This window comes from Eubalaena glacialis, chromosome 4 (assembly GCF_028564815.1).
Source record: "Eubalaena glacialis isolate mEubGla1 chromosome 4, mEubGla1.1.hap2.+ XY, whole genome shotgun sequence".
NCBI classification, from domain to species: Eukaryota; Metazoa; Chordata; class Mammalia; order Artiodactyla; family Balaenidae; genus Eubalaena; species Eubalaena glacialis.
The window spans coordinates 184,971,606-184,990,020 of NC_083719.1; the positions used below are offsets into that span (position 1 = coordinate 184,971,606).

Genomic DNA, 18,415 nt, shown 5'->3' on the forward strand with positions numbered 1-18,415 from the left:
AAGGCCTGGAGTGGGCCGGGACTCTCTGGCTTGGCCTTGACCTCACCCCACCCAGTCCTCGGGGGCCTGGGAGGGGCACAGAGTACAGGCTCTGAGTGAGAAAGATGGACTCCTGCCCTGGCCCTGCTCTCCCCTCCATTGGGTCTACCCACTATCCTTCCGGCCTCTGCATCCCTCCAGATGGCACCTCCTCTGTTCCATCCCACTTAACCGTAACTTCTCTTCCTTGACAAGGAGTCTCCCCAACTCCTATGCATCTGGCAGAGCCCTGGCTCCAAGGCCCTCTCCTCTGTAAAGCCTAGTTGTTCCAGGCAGTCTTGCCTCCCCCAACCCCTCCTTAAGGGCAACTCTGTGTGGCAGCCCATGTGGTAGAACAGGTAGTCTAAACCTGACCTGCCCTCAAAGATCCCCCAGGCTGGAGAGAGAGAAAGCTGGATACAGACAGTCCCAGTCTCCTGCGCTCAGGGCTGGGCCCAGGGAAGTGACAGGGCTTAGGTAGGAGCCCAGGAGGTGAGCCGGGAAGGCATCCTGGGGTGGGGGTAGGGGAGAAGGGACTGAGAACTGGGGCTTTGTGGAACGCGTAGGAGTTCCACAGGTCCAAGAGACGTGGCAGAAATTACACGTGCAAAACTTTGGAGGCAAGAGAGAACATGAGGCTTCAGGGAACTGTAAGGAGGGCAGACTTGGTGGGAAGAGGATGTGGGGCTGGGGCTTCAGATGGGGTGGCGGGTGAGATGAAAGGGGACTGTTCCGGTCTCATTTCCTCTGGCCCGAGATAAGAAGGACAGTGCTCCTTCTGGGAAATAGCCAGGGCAGGGGTCAGAGAAGCGCACTTGACTTGCAATTAGCCTGGGTCTCACCACGACTCTGCAAGGCAGGGGGTAAAAATGCTCACTTTATAGATGGGGAAACTGAGACCTGGAGAGCAGATAGGACATGTCAAAGGCCACGTGTGGGTGGGATCTGAATATGAGTACTGGGCTTCCCCCACCTCCTGGGCTGGTGTCTGGGGGTCTCCGGGCCTCCGTTCCCCCCCCCCGCCCCCCGCCCTGCTCAAAGGGCACACGGGAGGCGTGGGAGGGGCTGAGATGGCCTGGGGGCTCCAGATGGTGGGAACAGAGACCAGGTTCAGGACGTGCCCCCCCCAGTGGCTGTGGTTTCCGGTGGGAGCCAGGCAGAGAGCATCTATTCTTAGCCTCACTCACAGCCCAGGGCAGGAAGAGGCTGGGATGGGGGTTGGGGACAATCTGAGGGACACTGGGGGGATGCTGGGCTGGGGCTGTGTCATGGGGCAGCTGGATGGGGTGATGTGCCCCCAGTCTGCCTGAGGGGTCTCCCTGACACGCAACTTGTGCCCTGACCAACTCACTCACCCTCTATGGCTCCCCAGTGCCCTGCGAAAGAGTCCAGCAGCTGGACTTGCATTCAGCCCTGCCCTGGGCGCACCTGTTGCCTTTTCCTCTGCAAGGCAGGCCCCACCCTCCTTCTCTGCCCGGCAGCCCCGTCCTCCCAGGCCCAGCACCTGCATCCCTCCCCTCCTCCAGGGAGCCTTCAGTGTCCCTTCTGGGGCCCCCCAGACTCAGTGCCTCCCCTGCCCTACCCTGACTCCTTGCCTGGAGGGCGTCTGAGCCCAGCTCTCCTCCCTCCGGACTGGGGGCTCCTGGCTAAACACGTGCCCAGCGAGTCGGGGTCACAGCCACCTTGTTCCCCCTGCTCAGAGCCGCCACCTCCCTTGGGGTAGACTCCCTGCCCGGATTGCAGGAGGGGCATGAGGAGGAACCAGGATGCTGGGGCTGGGAAGACTCCTCGGGGGGCAGGTGGGGAAACTGAGGCTGGGAATGGGAGGTTGGAGAAACCCGGGTTCTAACCCTGACTGCTGCTTTCTAGGCTTGAAAACATGTGCCTCTGTGAGCCTGTTTCCCCAAATGGACACAAGTGCTGTCATGTAGGGCTGGTGTGAGGTCCACAAAACACCAGCTAAAGGCCAGGCCATTGCAGCCACACAGAGCCCGTGCTCTGAGAACAGAACAAGGCCCGACCCATCTGGTGACCAAGCACCCTGCTAGGTGCGAAAGTGCGTCCCAGCTCTGCCCCCGACTCAACCCTGCTCCCAGGGCCTGTCCCACACTCGATGACAGTGGAGCAGGCCAGGGATCAATTGGTAGCGGCTGCCCAGAGGATTCTAAGATTGCTCTGGCAATCAGCAATTGATTACTAATGTCTGTGGAGGGTTCCAAATGGGATGGATGTGGTCTGTGCGCTGCCCTAAAGGGTAGTCTTCATCCTGGACCAGGCTGGCTGGGTGGGACAGGGTCTGCAGTGGGGATTGGGCGCCCCTTGACCAGATGCACTTCCCTACCGAGTCCCCAAGCCCAGCTGTCTAGAACATGTTTACTGATGTACGAGCACGTGTGGGGTGGGGCAGGACAGTGGAGGCCAGAGCTGAGCCAGAGGCTCCTGGGACATTGTTAAGTCGGGGTTGGTAGATGACCAGTGGCCTGGGGAGTGTCAGTCTCAGCGCTGGGGACATAGGGGCAGATTACTCTCTGTGGGGGGCCATCCTGGGCCCTGTGAGGTGTGGAACAACATCCTTGGCCCCCACCCCACGATGCCAGGAGCCCCCCAGATCATGACCAGCACAGATGTCCCCAGACACCGCTGAGCATTGTCCCCTGGCCCAGGTGTGCAGCTGCGCACCTCCTGGAGCGTTCAGGAATACATCCTCCTTCTGGGAGCTGAGGCAGGGGGTGGGCGGCAAAGAGGGAGGAAGCCCTCAGACTACGAGGGGCTCCCTAAGGAACTGTTATTGACTATTTTTAGGTGTGGTGGTTGTTTTCAAAAGGTCTTCTTAGCTGTTTAGTGCCTTAGTTGTGACAGATGTGCTGTGGTTACATAAGGCGTTAACCGTGGGGACAGCTGAGTGTGGGGTGTGGGAACACTAGACTATCTCTGCAGCATTTCTGAAAACCTAAACTTATTCCAAAATAAAATGTTTATTGAAAAGAAACATGCCTCACAAGTAGACCAATTAAATGAAAATAAACAAGATTCCCCCCCACCCCCCCACCTAAAAAAATCGTTTTAGAGAAACAGCCTGAAATGGAAATGTTTCCAGATGAAATAGGGTGTTTGGGCGAGGCTGTCTGAGGAGCTGGCAGCGGCCCTTCAGGCTTCTGACCACTTGAGGTTGGAAATGTCTCCGTAAGAAAACGCTAAAAGCAATCTGTTTCTGGGGTGGGCCTGCCTGGGGCACCGTTGACAGTCTGTGACTGGGTGAGTGATCGTACCTGCCGGGCCCTTGACTGCCCCTGTCTGAGACTTGGGGATAAGGAGGGCGGCCCCGTGGTGCTTGGGAAGTAGCTCTAGGAGCTCAGCCCTGAGGGACGCGCAAAGGCCCAGAGGCCCGATGGGGCGCCACAGCCACACCCTGGGGGCTCCTGTGCTCGGTGGCTGTGGAAGGATGTTCCCAGACCCGATGGCGGGCGGTGACGTGTCCTCCGTGCCCACTGGGCGGAGGCTGACCCCAGCCAGCACCAGGGGCGAGCTGGGGGACCACAGACGTCCCCGGATGGCCTCTCTAGGAACATGCTCAAGGGCCTGGAGCCTGGGTCCTGCAGCTGCCGGCCATGTCCAGGGGCTGAGCAACGCCCTGCAAGCCCCCCAGAGCCCCGGCTATGCAGGGCCTGTTTCTTGGTTGGGCTCAGCGTCAATCCAAGGACTGAGGTCTGGAGACGCTTGCTTGGTTCCCTGGGCTCTGAAAATCCCATCAGCAGCCCCTCCTGTGCGTCAATGCTCCAGGCCCGCCTGGTGGTGGGTTCCCTCAGCTCTCTGAGGCAGGCTCCGCAGCGACCCCTGTTCACACCAGGAAGTGAGGCCCCGCGAGGAGGAGGCCCCGCCGGGGGAGGCTGCGGGCTTCCCACACCCCCGGTCAGTTCGCAGGGGTCTGGGAGGGGGCCCGCCGGTCACCGGCGGTAGCGGTAGCGCTTGAAGTGGAACCAGAGCTGGAAGATGCCGTTGGCGAACTGGCAGCGGAAGCCGTGGCGGTGCGAGTACTCCCACTCGCGGTTGACGATCTTGAAGGCGATGTCCTCGTAGGGCGGCCCGGCGTGGAAGCGGAGCGTAGCGAAGTCCTTGTTGTCGGCGCAGGCCTCCAGGAAGTACTCGGGCGTGGAGCGCTTGTCGATGAGGTCGGGGTAGAAAATGTTGAACTTGTAGCCCTGCACGATCTTGGGCGGCGGGTTGTCGAAGTCGTAGTGCGTCTGGTTGTACTTGTTCCACTCGAAGCCCGTGTGCACGCGGTTGAAGAAGCGCGGCTTGCGCGGCCGGTACTTATCCGCCCACAGGTAGGCCTTGCCCGTCAGCGGCATCTCCACGCTGAACTGCGCCTCGTCCTGGCCCATGCCCTCCTTGGCGCGCCGGAAGAAGATGTCCTCCGCACTCTCGGTGGCGTCGCCTGCGGGCGGGGCGGGCGGGGCGCGTTAACCGGGACCCCGGCACGCAGCCTCCCTTTCCCGGTCACATGCCCCCGCCCTCCCGGGTGGGCACCAAACACCACGTGTCCCCTGCCGCGTTGGCCGAAGAGCCTGGTGGTCAGAAGCCCGCAGTGGGACCCCGGACCGGGGCCTTTCCGAGGCCGTTTCTCCGCTGTTCCGGGACGATGGCTGCCCAGGAAGGCCAAGGCCCCGGCAAGCGGGCAGTGTAAGGAGCTCAGAGCAGAGCTGGGCACGGGAAGTAAAGACCACCACCTCTGTGTTCTTGGGACCAGCCAGCCGGTCACACCCAGAACGAACAAACGAGCGAGAGGGTGAATGAACAGACACTCTCAAGAGAGCAGGCGGCGGAAGAGGATCGGGAGCGGGTTCACCACTAACGCCCCCTTCACCAAGGGGAGGCTCCGCCCCCTGCTGGCCCCGCCCCGCACCTGTGACCTGGAGCTGCTGCCTGGACAGCTGCAGGCGCTGCAGGTCCTCGTCGGGCTCCAGCACGTGGGCGTCCAGCGGCAGCTCGTGGGCCGTGAGCAGCCGCGGGCTGTACTTGCCGGCGTCGTAGTCGTCCAGGCTCTGTTGGATCAGATCCTCCTCCATGAGCACCGCCTCCCCGTCCGCCTCGCCCTCCGCCGGCGCGGCGGCTTCTGCCTCGGGCTCAGCAGCGCCACCCTCCGAGGGCCCGGGCGGGGTGGGGGCCGGGTCCTCAGGCTCCAGGCTGCCAGAGAGGGCTGGACTGAGCGGGGCGGGCAGTGGGCGGGGCCTCCAGTCCCACCGCCCGGCAGGGGACGTCCAGACCCAGGCCTACCTGTGGCCCGGAGACTGCGGCTCCTGCTTGAGGATGGGGAACAGGGGCTCGCTCTCCACCCCCTGCTCCTGCTTCAGCTTGTACAGCTTCTGCCGCAGCACGTCCTGGTGCCGCTCGCGGAGCCTGGAACGCAGGCCGGGTGGTCACCCTGACACTCTAAGAGGAAAGCCCCCCCCCAAGGACTTCTCATGACCCCCCCATTTTGCTGCAAGGACTTCTCATGACCCCCCCCCCCATTTTGCTGCAAGGACCCGGAGTTTGAAGGCAGCAAGTGGTCACAGCACAGGCAGACACCAGGAGGGGGCAGGTCCCTGTACTGGGGTGTTCACATGCAGGCGTGACCTAAGGGCCAGGCTGGGCTGGAAAAGGACGGGGGACGGGCGAGGAAGAGGATAAATTTAGAAGTGACTGCACTTAGCGGCAGACAGGAGCCGTGTTTACATGACAGCGCCAAGCACGCGGAGAATTCATACACAGCGGGTGTGGGGCCTGTGGAAGGCGGGGGACAGCAGCCTTGAGGGCTTCCTGTGATGTCCGCTGACCCCAGGAAAACAAAGACCAGGTGCTAAGTAGAGGCCGGAAGGAAGGCGGGCAGGCGCCTTCCAGCTGGGGCCCCAGCTTGTGGCTCCCAGGGAGGCCCCACCAGCTCACCTGGCACGGGCCATGTGGGCACGCAGCTGCTGCAGCAGGCTCTCCCAGTAGCCCATGTCTAGGTTGGGGCCCCCGGCCCGTATCTTGCCCTCGATGCCCTGGAAGATGACCTGCAGCTGGCTGTACGTCTTCCCCTTGAAGACCGACTGCACGTCGGAACTGACCGAGGCGTTGACCCCCTCTCGCCGCTCACCTGCAGTGGGGTGAGGGCTGCTCGGCATGGGGCTGGGCCCAGGTCCTAACCCTCTAGACTGAGAGGCCCCTGAGGGTGAGGCCAATGCTGCCTGACCCCAGCTCTCCCTCACACTGGCTGGCTTCCTTGTCTGTGGCTCATCAGACAGCACGCTGTGCCCTTCCGACCCCTGCCCTGCCCCAAGGCCTCTGCACATGCGGTGGGCGCTTCCCACCAGCGATAAGTTCTTCCCCATCCAGTCCGCCTCCTAGATCCCAGCCATCCTCAGTCCTCAGCGAGAGCATCCCTTCTACTGGGAAGCCTTCGCCGACTACCAGACTGCTCCCTTGGCCTGGATGCCTGATTCTCGGCTTTCCAAGGGCAGGAAGCTCCATACGCAGCTTCTGGGTGAACGTGGGGGCAGGCGACCGGCTCGTGTTCCCTGCTCCAAAGCTGGCTTCTCCAAGCCCAGCTGATCAGACAGGGTCAAGAAGAACCCAAGTCCCCTCCAGCCAACCAACCTGGGACGCTGGAATAAGCACCTGGGCTCCCAAGCAGCCCTGGCCTCAGCGGCAGACCCACAGGGCCGGCAGCCCGGCCTCGGTCTGTAGCAGGTGCAGACACATCACGGGACCAAAACCCAATTCGGCGACACCTTTCACACCCGGCCAAGCAGAGCCGCATCCTGCACTGACCTCAAACAGAAGCCAGGCCTCTGCTCGCTCAGACAGACGGAGCCACCGGTGATAACAACCCAAACAGACAGCCCCAGTGGGTGCTGCCCCCACAGAAGCCACGGGTGCTGAGCCACTGCTTAAAGGAGGCCAGGTCCTGGGTTTGGATGCCACCCAAGGGTCCACCAACAGGCCTGGCTGGAGAGTGCCGGCTGAGTGCCCTCTGGGACACCGTTTCAGGAGAGGGGGTGGCACCGTTTGGGTGGGGGGAAGGCTTCTCCTCAGAGATGCTCCCTGGGAGGACCCACGGGGATTGTAAGGGGGGTGGGGCACTGGAGAGGCCACAGGGGTGTCCGGGGACCCACTTCCTACTGCACGCTCTACTGTACAGTTAGGATTTCCCAGCTGCAAAGAGAAGAGAAAAGGAGAGGGGGGAAAAAAGAAAAAGAAAGAAAAGGGGAAAGGGAAAGGAAAGGGAAGGGCCAACTTAATTTAAAATGATGAAGGCCGCCTCTGAGGGGCTCTGGGAGTGGTGGAGACAAGAGGCTCCCCCTCTTCTCTCGGAAATCAGGCCAAAAGAAGACTAATGCAAACACTCTCTTTGAGGACACCTGGCACCCTGACCGTAACACGTGAGAAGGGAAAGGGTACAGAGGGGTGACTGACGTGGCAGGGAGGGGGAGAGGGAAGGGAAGTGCCACAGGAGGGACCGTGGGCGAGGCATGCGGGGAGCCCTGGAAATGGGAGGGACCCAGCACAACGTCCCTTCACACTTTTCCCTTCACACTTTTCCGCCGCCATGGGGCAGGGCTCCTGCCCCGCGGCCACCAGCCGAGGGGAGAGAAGACATTTCCTGACACGTGGGACGCCAACAATTTCCTGCCTCTCTCTACAAGTTACTGGAGGATGCGAGGGCACAAACCACAGGAAAGAGAGACGTGGGGTCCCAGAAAGGGGCTCCTCCTCTGGGGCGAGTGCAGGAGCTGCAGGAGGGTGGCAGTGGACAACCCACCCGCGGTGGAAGACGGAGGGGGGAGAAAGGGCCCAGGGACGGGGCAGGGGCCTGATGGGAGCCTCCCAGGTGTCTGACCCCTGGGGAAGGTGGGGTCGGTGGTGCAGAATCCCCCACCCACGGTCCTTGTGCTGAGGCGTCGGCATCATAAGAGCGGGCGCTGTTTTGAATGCTTGACGACCATGTACTCACTCCTCTTCACGCAATCCTCCCGGAGGTGTTTTCTCAACCACGTGCGATGCAAGGAACAACCAAGCTCTGGGGAGGTCACCGATCGGCCCCAGGTTGCCAAGCTGCTGGGCGGCCCGGGTGTGCACCCAGAGCCACACCTGTAACTGTCATTCTGTCCAAGGGCCCTGCAGCACCCTCCCAACCAGCACCACTGCCACCAAAGCAGATGTTTCTGGACATGCATTTATTTTTTGTCGTCATTGTTTTTGGATTTTTCTGGCCGTGCCGCGTGGCTTGCGGGATCTTAGTTCCCCGACCAGGGACTGAACTTGGGCCCTCGGCAGTGAAAACACAGAGTCCTAACCACTGGACTTCCAGGGAATTCCCCTGGACACCCATTTCTGATAGCAAAGAGTCCTTTCCTTTCTCTGGAAGTTACTACAGGATGTGCCCCGCTAAAAGGGTCGGGAGAAATAAAACCCCACTTACAAAGATAAAGGATGCTCCTCCTTTTCCTAAGAGGAAGGAAACCTCCCCGACCACCCCAACTGAGCAGAGAACAGCACTTACACAGGCTCAGTGAAGGGAGGGCATTCGTCCTCAGCCACCATGGGTGGGCAGTGAGATGGAGCTGAGAGCTTAGTGACACAGGCTCAAGGCCCCCAGGAGCTAGATGTCGTTAAAGCCGGTGGCTTCAGGGGGGCGGGAGGGGTGGGACTGCAGTGGTTGCCAACGAGCTTTTAGAACAGTGGGTCTCAACCAGAGTTGAATCTGCCTCCCCCCCAGGGGACACTGGGCCATGTCAGGGGACATCTGTGGTTGTCACGACCAAGGGCTCCTACCACCGAGTGGGTGGGGCAGGGAGGCTGCTCCACACCCCACAGGGCCCAGGACGACCCCACAGAGAACGGTCTGGACCCAAATGTCAGCAGTGTTGCGGGGAGAGACCCTGTGTTAGAGCTTGTCTCCCTTGCAATTATATGCAGGCAATCATTTTGAAGAAAACAAAAGTTGATTAAAGAAGCACACCACGCTGCATGGGTTCCCGCCAAGTGCAGTCAGGTCCTGTTCTCACTCAAACGGACTGAGCCTCCGGCAAAAACTTGAAACCCAAACAGAAAACCCGCAGACGCCGCTCCCGGGGAAGCCCAGCGTTAAGCAGCTGTTTAAAGGAAGCCACTGGCGCTGCCTGGGTGAGCCCTCACGCCGGCGGGAGAGCGCCTCGCTCAGGACCCGCTGCCCCCGCTGCCCAGTGCTGCCCCCTGGTGGCTCGCAGACAGGCCCCCGGCAGGGAGACCCCAGAGAGGAAGCCGAGGCCTCTTCTGTGGAGCCACCCGGCCCACAGAGGCTCCCACCAGACCCAGAGGTGCGTCCCCGAGGGCACAGCCCGGTGTGTCTCCGGTGGCCCGGCCTGCATTACCTGGCCCCTTGCCCGAGGCCTCCAGCTTGCGGAGCTTGGCGATCTCGTCCTCCGTGATGATGGTCATGTCCCGCCAGAAGTCCGCGTTCTTGCCCTGCTCAAGCTCCATGTACACCTGGAGGTGAAGGTGCAGACGGCGGGTGAAGGCACGCCCGGGGCTGGGGTGGCAGCGGCGGTGCTGGGTACGCAGCAGGGCCATACCTGGATGTCCTCCAGCAGGTCTTCCATGTCGGCCACCGTGAGGCCGTTGAGAAAGGTGTAGGGCTCGTGCATCTCCACGGCCAGGTCGTCGTCCTCGGCGCTGATGTACTTGGCCAGCAGGTCGATGGGCTTGGCCCGCCCGTCCCGGATGCGGATCTTGGAGCTGCCGGGGAGCGGGGGGCAGTGTCAGAGCCGGGGCTGTGTCCACCCTCCTAAAGACCTCGCCCTCGGGAGTTGACTGGAGCCAGGGGAGGAGCCCGGCCTGCTGTGGGTGGTGGTCAGGGAAGGCTTCCTGGAAGAGGAGGCATCAAGCAGAGGAGCAAGACAGGTCAGCTGGAAGGCACAGGCCCTGCAAGGGGCAGAGACGGGAGCGAGGGGGTCTGAAGAGCAGGGGGTGGGCGGGGAGAGAGGGTCAGAGAGGCCCACCCGGGGTGAAAGATCTGGAGCCTCAGTGCTGCGTGTGGGAACATGCATCAGAGGCTGAGCCTGGTCGAACCCCAGGGAGCCCTGTGACCAGGCAGGTCTGAGCCCCCTGGGGGCTGGCGCGGCAGCAAGGTGAGAAGGGGGCCGGGCCTGGAGCTCACACACCCCGTGTGAGCTCGGGCAATTCTCGACACCCCAGGAGCCTCACTTTTCTTGACTCTAGACGAGGCTGCTGAGTGAACCACCCCGTGGGCTGAGGATGGCAGGGCACCCGGCACCCTCTACTCAGCAGCACGTTCGTGCGTCCCCTTGGCACCCGGCCCCTGGGGAGACAGGCGCGATGAAGGAAGCGACGGAAAGCAGCGCCCAAAAGGGAGTCAGGAGGGACCCCGAGGAGGAGGCGGTGGTGGAAACCCGAGGGCCCAGGGGCAACGTGGGAGCAAGGCCGGGCTCCCTGTGTCCGGGCCCGGAAGGACGGCCGGAGGGCAGTAGGGCGCCCGAGCCGCGCGCACCGCAGCTTGGCCTGCTGGAGGTGGAAGTTGTCCTCCTGCTCCTCCCACGTCTTGAAGTGCTCCGCCTCCTTCTCCCGCTGCAGCATCTCCAGCTCCTGCTCCCGCATGGCCTTCTCCCGCTCCCGCTCCAGCCGCAGCTGCTTCACCTGGGGGCGGACGAGGGGGGTCTCGTGCCTTCATCCTGTCAGGCTGTGGGGTTCCCTAGGGTCGGGGTGGGACCATACCCATGGCCTGGCCCCAGCGGGCTGGCCCTGGACACAGGAATCAGTCCGGGGATGCCTGAAACGCTGGACACACCCTGTGGCAGAAGGAGCCCTCTTTTTGCTAGAGACACAGCAGCCTTCAGCAGCCAGGGCCACTTTGGCCACCCAGCAGGGAGCGTCTTAGAATAAATCCCAGAGGCCAGCAGAGCCGAGGTGGAGGGAAACAGCTCTCTGGAGTCACTGCCCGAGCCCCTGGATCCAGCCGTGTCTGAAGCCAATGGCCCCTGGACTCTCCACGTAAGCCTATCAGGTCCCCCTTGACATAAGCCAGGGTGAGCCAGCCTGGGAGCCCTCCGGAGGGAAGGAGGGTGGCCCGGGGCGCCCCACCTTCTGCAGCTCCAGCCGGTTGTCCTCCTGGATCCTCTTGTTCCGCTCCTTCAGCTCCTTCTCCTCCAGGTGGCCGATCCCCTTCTTCTCCAGGGCCTGGAAGGGCCAACGACACGCCCGCTGAGCAGAGATGCCTCCTCCTGCCGCCCTCCCCGGGACCACCTGCTGGTCCACGAGGCGGGGATCCACCAGACCAAAGCACCCGCTCTGCCGATGAGGAGCACGAGGCTGAGGGAGAAGTGACCTGCCCGCGGCCACACCCCGACTTCCACCGGAAGACGCGGACCCCGTTCGCCTGCAGAATCGGTTCAGTACACTCCAGCATCATGGGGCGCCCCCTGCCCCGAGCCGTGTGCTGAGATACAGGAGAGAGGCAGCCCCACCCCTGCAGAACTCGACCATGTCACACACGGGACAGTCTTACTTGGGGCTGCTGACTCTTGTTTTACACACAAGCTGCACCGGCTCTCAGCAGGTCAGACCCCCAGCTGCCATGGGGAGGGGCGGAACCAGCGGCTGAGCGAGAGGGGGACTCTGAAAGCACACTCGCCGGGGTCCCCGCTCACAGACCCCTCAGGGCACCCCGAGCACGGAGAGCAGCTCCTCCCTGTCTGCGTCCTCACCTGACAGAGGGGCCCGGGCACAGGCTCCCGGAGACCCCTCGCCCCTCCCAAGTCATCTCACAACTGTTGTGGGTGACAGGTGCCAAGACCCGTGCCTCCTGTCACCTCCGCCGGCTCCGAGGGTCGTTCCAGGAGCCCCTGTGCACAGAAAAACGCGCCCCCAGGGTGACACCGGGTGGCCCGGCCTGGGGCCACCGCCACACAGTGACAATGACCGCACTTCGTCTCTACGGCCACACAGAACAGTCGCAGAGGGCCTGGACGGGGAGAGCCCGCACTCAAGCACACAGCCCTCGACCAACGCCCGGCCCGGAGAGGCATGTTCGTGGACAGCACCACGCCTGCCCACTCTGCCAGCCCAGCGCCCCGAGGACACCGGGACAAGATGCATGACGCCGCCCACACAGTTGGGCCGTCTAGCGCCCTCCCCCGACTACAGAGGCCTCAGAGGCTGGGCCGGGGCTTCTCAAGACGCCCCGAGGCCCGCTCACCCATTCGACATTTACTGAGGGCCGACTGCGTGCCAGTGCCTGGGACAGAGCCTGCCCCGTGGAGCTCACAGTCCGCAGGAATTACACGCCATAAAGTGGGACGTGTGTTTAGACGTTACCTTTGCAACGAGACCTCTCTGGACCCGTGTGTTTAAACTGCAGCCGCCTCGCCCACCCCCGCCTGCCTTCGTTCCTTCCTCTGCGGACTCAGCTAAATGACTTACTTACAGCCAGCCTCCCCTGAGACTGCTGGCCGCACAGGGACAGGCATCTCTGTCTGTCGCTCACTGACGCATGCGCAGGGCCCACACGGTACCCAGCACCCGGCAGGCGCATGATTCACGTCTGTTAGTAAAGCACTAGGAAGGGAGAAGCAGTGCCTTGATAAAGAACGCAGGGGACCTGGGGGACCAAGGGGGCCAGGAAGGCCTCTCAGAAGAGGGACACATCAGCCGAGATCTGAAGGTTGAGGAAGAAACAGCCATGGGGAAGGCTCGGGAGTGCTCCAGGTAGAGGAATGGTGAGTGCAAAGGCCCTGAGGTGCTGTGAGCTCAGAGCGTATGTAGACAACGGGAGATACGGCGGCTTCCGCCTGTGTCCACCAGCTCTCACCCTCCCCACAGCTGTGTCGGGTCGAATTTGTCCTCCACATAGATATGTCCACGTCCCAACCCGGGAACCCGGGAACATGACCTTATTGGGAAACAGGGTCTCTGCGGACGTGATTAGTTGATGTCGTACCGGACTAGGCTGGGCCTTAGTCCAGTGACTGGTGTCCTTATAAGACGAGGGAACTCTGGACTCAGAGACACAGAGAGGAGAACACCACGTGAAGACACAGACACGGAGGGAAGACAGCCATGTGACGACAGAGGCAGAGACTGGAGTGATGCAGCTACAAGCCAAGGGTGGCGGGCAACCACCAGAAGCTGGAAGAGGCGAGAAAAGATTCTCCCCTAGAACCTCCAGAGGGAACGTGGCTCTGCTGACACCTTGACTTTGTACTTCTGGCCTCCAGAACTGCGAGGGAAATTGTGTTGTTTTAATCCAAGTGCCCAAGGCCTCGGCTGGTGGGAAAGGGATTGGTGTGTAGTTCTGTGTTTTTTTTAGTTTTTTATTTATCTATTTTGGCCGCACCGCGCAGAATGCGGGATCTTAGTTCCCAGACCAGAGGTCAAACCCGCGCCCCCTGCAGTGGAAGCGCAGAGTCTTAACCACTGGACCGCAGGAGAAGTCCTGGCGTGTAGTTTTCATCTCAAGGATGAGGTGACAGCTCTGAGGTGAAATCCCACCCTGGGCATGTGACGCTGAGAACCTGTCTTGAGGTTAGGCTGGTTCTGTGGGCAGAGTGCCTGAAACTGTACACCGCAAGAGACAGCGTGGGAAAAGCTGGCGGAGCCAGTGTGTGTGCACGTGTGGGTAAAAATACACTCTCGATGGCCAGGTACAACCTGGGCACGTGTGCTGGGAGTGCTAAACACCGTCTTTGAAGATAAGTTGTAAACAGTTCATGAAGCAAAACCCAGCAGAAGCACAGGAAGACCTGGCAAGCAACGCGAGCAAAACTGAGGGCCACGGCCGGCGGCCACCTCGGGCTCACCTTGTTCCAGATGAAGGTGCCCAGCAGGTTGTTGTCACCGAAGGGGTTGTCGGTGTTGGTGTAGCCCATGTACTCCTCGCCCCAGCCCATCTTCTCCCGCTTCTTTCTCTCCTTGGCCTCCTTCTTGGCCAGCCGCCGTGCCCGCTTCTCCTCGGGCGTCTCGAAGGCCTTCAGCAGCTCCTCCTGCTGCTTCCGCTCCTCGCGCAGGCGCAGCCGCTCCTGCAGGCCCCGCCGCCGGCTCAGGACTGCCGCCGCCTCCCGAGGGCTCTGGGAGTGGGCCGGCGACGCGGAGCTGGACGCGGAGGAGCTGGGGGACCAGGAGTGTGTCCGCTGCTGCCACTGGTGGGCCCATCGGCGCCGCCGCTGCTGCTGCCGCTCGTCCCCCGAGTCGGACTGAGAGGAGCGGTCCTGGGAGCGCCGGTGGGCTGGCGGGGGGCTCCGGCTCTGCCTGCCTCGCCGCCGCCGCCACCGCTCCTCATCCGAATCCGACCTGCGGAGGGAAACCGCAAAGCTCTGCTCGCTGCCTGCTGGCCAGCCATCTATCCCACGGCCCTTTACTGGGCGCCTGCTGGGTGCCAGGAGCTGTTCTAGGTTCTGGGGACACGGCAGTGACCAAAACATTGATGGTCCCTGCCTTCACATCAACAAACACACAGTGTGACACTGGATGGTACCGTGAGCTACCAAGATAGTGATGCAGCATTAGGGTGTGGAGAGGTCAGAGAGGATCTCTCTGAGGAAGTAACGCTGGAGGAAGTTGGGGAGGGAGCTAGGGGGAGATCTGGGGAAACAGTGATCCAGGCAGAGGGCACAGCAAGAGCAAAGGCCCTGGCGCAGGAATTTACTTGGCATATTCAAGAAGCAGCAGGCAGGCCTGTGTGGCTGGAGCAGAGTGAGTGAGGGGGAGAGAGGGAGGAGGGGAAGACAGGGAGGCGGGCTTGGGGCCAGATGGTGCAGGAGCTATCAGCGCTGTCCAATGTGTCCAGGGAGGGCTTACAGGAGAAGATGGTGTTTAACTGGTCCTATAGGATGGGCAGGAGTGAACTGGAGTAAGACTGGAGGGAATACAGAGCCTTGGAAGGGCACTGCGAGCAGGGAAGGCACCGTACGAATCCTGGGGATAGATTCTTTAATGTTGGGGGCCTCTGAGCAACTAAATCTGTCTTTAGTTTGTCAAATGCTCCACTTATTAAGCTCACGTCAAAGAATCTACACCATGAAAATCAATTATTTGATTTTCAAGTACGTAAATACAGACTGCAAATCTAATCAAATCTTCATAAATGACACTGACTCTAATTACAATATCTAGGGTGGCTGATTCTTGTGAATAACTAAAATCTTAGAAACCACTAGATGATAATAACAAGATTTACCACTACACGTGAACCAATGTTAAAACATCAAGGCCAGGAGCTGAAACCAGAGTTAGCAAACTTTTTCTGTTAAGAGCCAGAGCGTCTATGGCACAACTACTCAACTCTGCTGTCATAGTGCAAAAGCAGCCACGGACAGTACATGAACAAATAGGCATAAATTTGTTCAATAAAATTTTATTTCTGGACACCAAAACTTGAATTTCATATATTGGGTTGGCCAAAAAGTTTGTTTGGGTTTTTCCGTAACATCTTATGGAAAAACCCGAATGAACTTTTCAGTCAACCCAAATAATTTTCACGTGTCATGAAATACTATTCTTTTGATTTTTTTTTTTTCTCCTCACCGTTTAAACATGTAAAAACTATGCTTGGTCCACAGGCTGTAGTTTGCCAAGCCCTGGTTTAAACCATCTCTTTACTATTTCCTCTGCTTATATCTTCCTGGAATTCCTAAATGGCAATGATCTTATGAGACGCAAAAGGAAAAGCCACCTTCTCAAACCTAGAAGGTGATCAGCTATGTCTGACAGCAGTCACTCCGGCTATGGTGTGGAGAACAGGCTGGAGGGATGGGAGACAGCGCATGCCTGGAGAAGCCCCGTGGAGATCCTGAGGGCACAGATGAGGAAATCTGGGGGACAGGGGGGCAGGTACTGGCCTGAGTGTCACAGCCAGTTATGGGCTGAGCCAGCACTAGGACGCAGGTCTGAGAGTCAGTCCCTGTCACGGTGCTGGTTCCTTTGTGCTGGAGCAGACTCAAGCCAAGTCTGGCCAGGTGCCCCTTCTCCAGAAGAAAAGGGCTGTGGGCTGAGGGGAGGCTGAGCACCAAGTCTCAGGAGTCAGTTGAGTCCTGCCACCTGCCATCAACAGTTCTTCCCTCTCACACCCCACCTCCATTGGCAAGTGCTGTCACCTCTACTTCGGAAATCCCTCTCAAATCTATCCTTTTTCCCACTGTACCTCCCCACAGCCTCCCTCTCCTGAAGGCCATCATCATCTGTTGCCTGGACAGCTGCACTATCTTCCTCCTCCCTGGTGTCACTCCTGCCGACACGCTCAGTCCCTTCTCCACGCGAAAACCAGCAGGAGTTCTGCAAAGTAATCGAGACCACATCGCTCCCTGATTCAAAATCCTCCACACCTCCCTACTCCCCTCCAAATAATAGTCAAACCCTTCACCACGGTACACAAGACCGCACGATCCGGTCTCCCGCTTCCTCTATGACCTCATCGACTCCCCTCCGCCTCGCTCACGGCGCCTCCTGCTGTACTTCCAACCACCAGGCGCCCTGCCTGGAACGCCTCTCGCTTTCCTTTCGCTGCCTGGTTAACCCCGACGTGCTCAGACGTCCCCTTCTTCAGGAAGCCCTCCCTGACTAACTCGGGGGTCTCCCAGCTCCCCGAGGGCTGGACCCGGACCCCCAGCGCGGCTCACACAGAGACCCTACCTGCGCTCCCAGCTCCTCCGCCTGCCCCGCCCCTCGTCGTCCCGGCGACGTCGGTTTCGCCGCCCATGGCTCCCGCTCCAACTTCGGCTCCGACTCCGACTCCCACTCCGGCTCCGCTGCCTTCGGCCCCTGCGACCAGCCGACCGCGAGCGCGAGCGTGTACCTCGACCCATCGGCTGGGACGGTGGCGGCGGCGCGGACACAAATATCCGGGACCTGCGCCGGGGGCCTTCCTCGATCGCGGCGCGTGCCTGGCTGCCCCACCCACGCCTGAGCAGGGAGATAGGAACCCATCTCGCTGCTCATCCCGCGGGGATTCCGACCCTCCCATAACCTCCCCACCGTCCTCAAACGTGGCCTGCGTGATGAACTCCTGCCGGACTGTTGTCGTTAGGGCTGGGGATTCGTTCTTCAGGCAGTACTGGGGGCAGGCCCAGGTGGGTCCTCGAGCCTTAGGGAGCCAGAGGAGCAGTGGGCGGAGCAAGGGCGAACTAGGAACGGTGAGGGGGCGGAGCCTGGGGAGGCGGGACCAAGAAGCCGGTCCAGAGAGGAACTGGAGCCGGCGTGGGCGGGGCCTAGGAGGCGGGATCAAGAGAAGGCGGGGTCTCGGGGCGTAGCCAAGGGAGGCGTGTCCCGGGAGCGAGGTCTCGCGGCTTGTGGAGGCGGCGAAGCCTCAAAGACCGTAGGTGAGAGTTCAGGCCGCCCAAGGAGGCGAGGGGTGGGAGCTGGGACGGAGACTGAAAAGCCTTAGATGCTGGGCTGACCCTCTGTGAGAGTCACCATCATGCTTCACCACCCGCCAATAATACCTGTGTGTTTCAGGGGTTAAGATAAAAAAACAAAACAAAACTTGGATAACTCCTTAAGTTCCCCATTAACCCATTTTATAGGGGGGAAACTGAGGCTCAGAGAGTGAAAGTCACTGTAACACTCCCGCCCTCAATGAGGCAGTGCAGAGCTGGGATTTGAACTTGGTGGTCCAGCTTTGTCCTCTGGGTGCTGGCGAACCGTAAGAGGGCTTTGAGCAGGGAGGGATGAAAGAGGTCATTAGGTGGGGTCCCTTCAGGGCAGGCAGGCAGGCAGGGTCAAGACCACAAAGGGGCAAGAATGGAGGCCCGGAGATCTGAAGGACCCCGAAGTCCTGCTCTGAGCTCTCCCAGCCCACCCCAGAGAATGGCACTTAATACTTTAAATGTTTATCCTATGATACAACTTCCTAACACTACCCTAGATGCTAGCTTTGTATGCTCTGCTTGGTGCCGAGGTGGCGGTGGTGGCGCAAAGGGAACCCTTGATGACTGCCTGTCATGGGATGTGGGTTGTCCTGGTGATTTTTCCGATGCAGATGCATCCTTTTTTTTTTTTTTAATTAATTTATTTATTTTTGGCCGCATCGTGTCTTTGTTGCTGCGCGTGGTCTTTCTCTAGTTGCGGCCAGCGGGGGCTACTCTTCAGTGCGGTGCGCGGGCTTCTCATTGCGGTGGCTTCTCTTGTTGCGGAGCACGGGCTCTAGGCGCGCAGGCTTCAGTAGTTGTGGCTCGCCGACTCTACAGCACAGGCTCAGTAGTTGTGGCGCACGGGCTTAGTTGCTCCGCGGCACGTGGGATCTTCCCGGACCAGGGCTCGAACCTGTGTCGCCTGCATTGGCAGGCGGATTCTTAACCACTGCGCCACCAGGGAAGCCCACGGATGCATCCTTGAGCGTATCTGGATACTCATCTCTGAACGTAAGGTGAGCACATTCTCTATCGCCTAG

General features: G+C 60.5%; 1 protein-coding gene across 1 annotated transcript; it reads right to left on the reverse strand.

Moving 5' to 3' along the window:
- Positions 1 to 3,864: 3,864 nt before the first annotated feature.
- CACTIN (cactin, spliceosome C complex subunit) lies at positions 3,865 to 16,857 on the reverse strand. Its single transcript, XM_061190740.1, has 10 exons — positions 16,660 to 16,857; positions 13,833 to 14,322; positions 11,119 to 11,214; positions 10,529 to 10,674; positions 9,594 to 9,756; positions 9,393 to 9,507; positions 5,944 to 6,136; positions 5,293 to 5,415; positions 4,922 to 5,202; positions 3,865 to 4,453 (listed from the first exon to the last, which is right to left on the reverse strand). Exons 1-10 carry the CDS (start codon positions 16,830 to 16,832, stop codon positions 3,963 to 3,965), a joined length of 2,271 nt encoding a protein of 756 aa, XP_061046723.1. The 5' UTR covers positions 16,833 to 16,857; the 3' UTR covers positions 3,865 to 3,962.
- Positions 16,858 to 18,415: the final 1,558 nt, after the last annotated feature.

Bases quoted from the DNA above. Each gene is read 5' to 3' on its own strand.
- CACTIN (XM_061190740.1), bottom strand. From the start codon at position 16,832: ATGGGTCGAGGTACACGCTCGCGCTCGCGGTCGGCTGGTCGCAGGGGC. The intron at 14,323-16,659 runs GTAGGGTCTCTG...TTCCCTCCGCAG, and splicing joins CGGAGGAGCTGGGAGCGCAG to GTCGGATTCGGATGAGGAGC. The intron at 4,454-4,921 runs GTGCGGGGCGGG...CCCCGCCCGCAG, and splicing joins GCAGCAGCTCCAGGTCACAG to GCGACGCCACCGAGAGTGCG.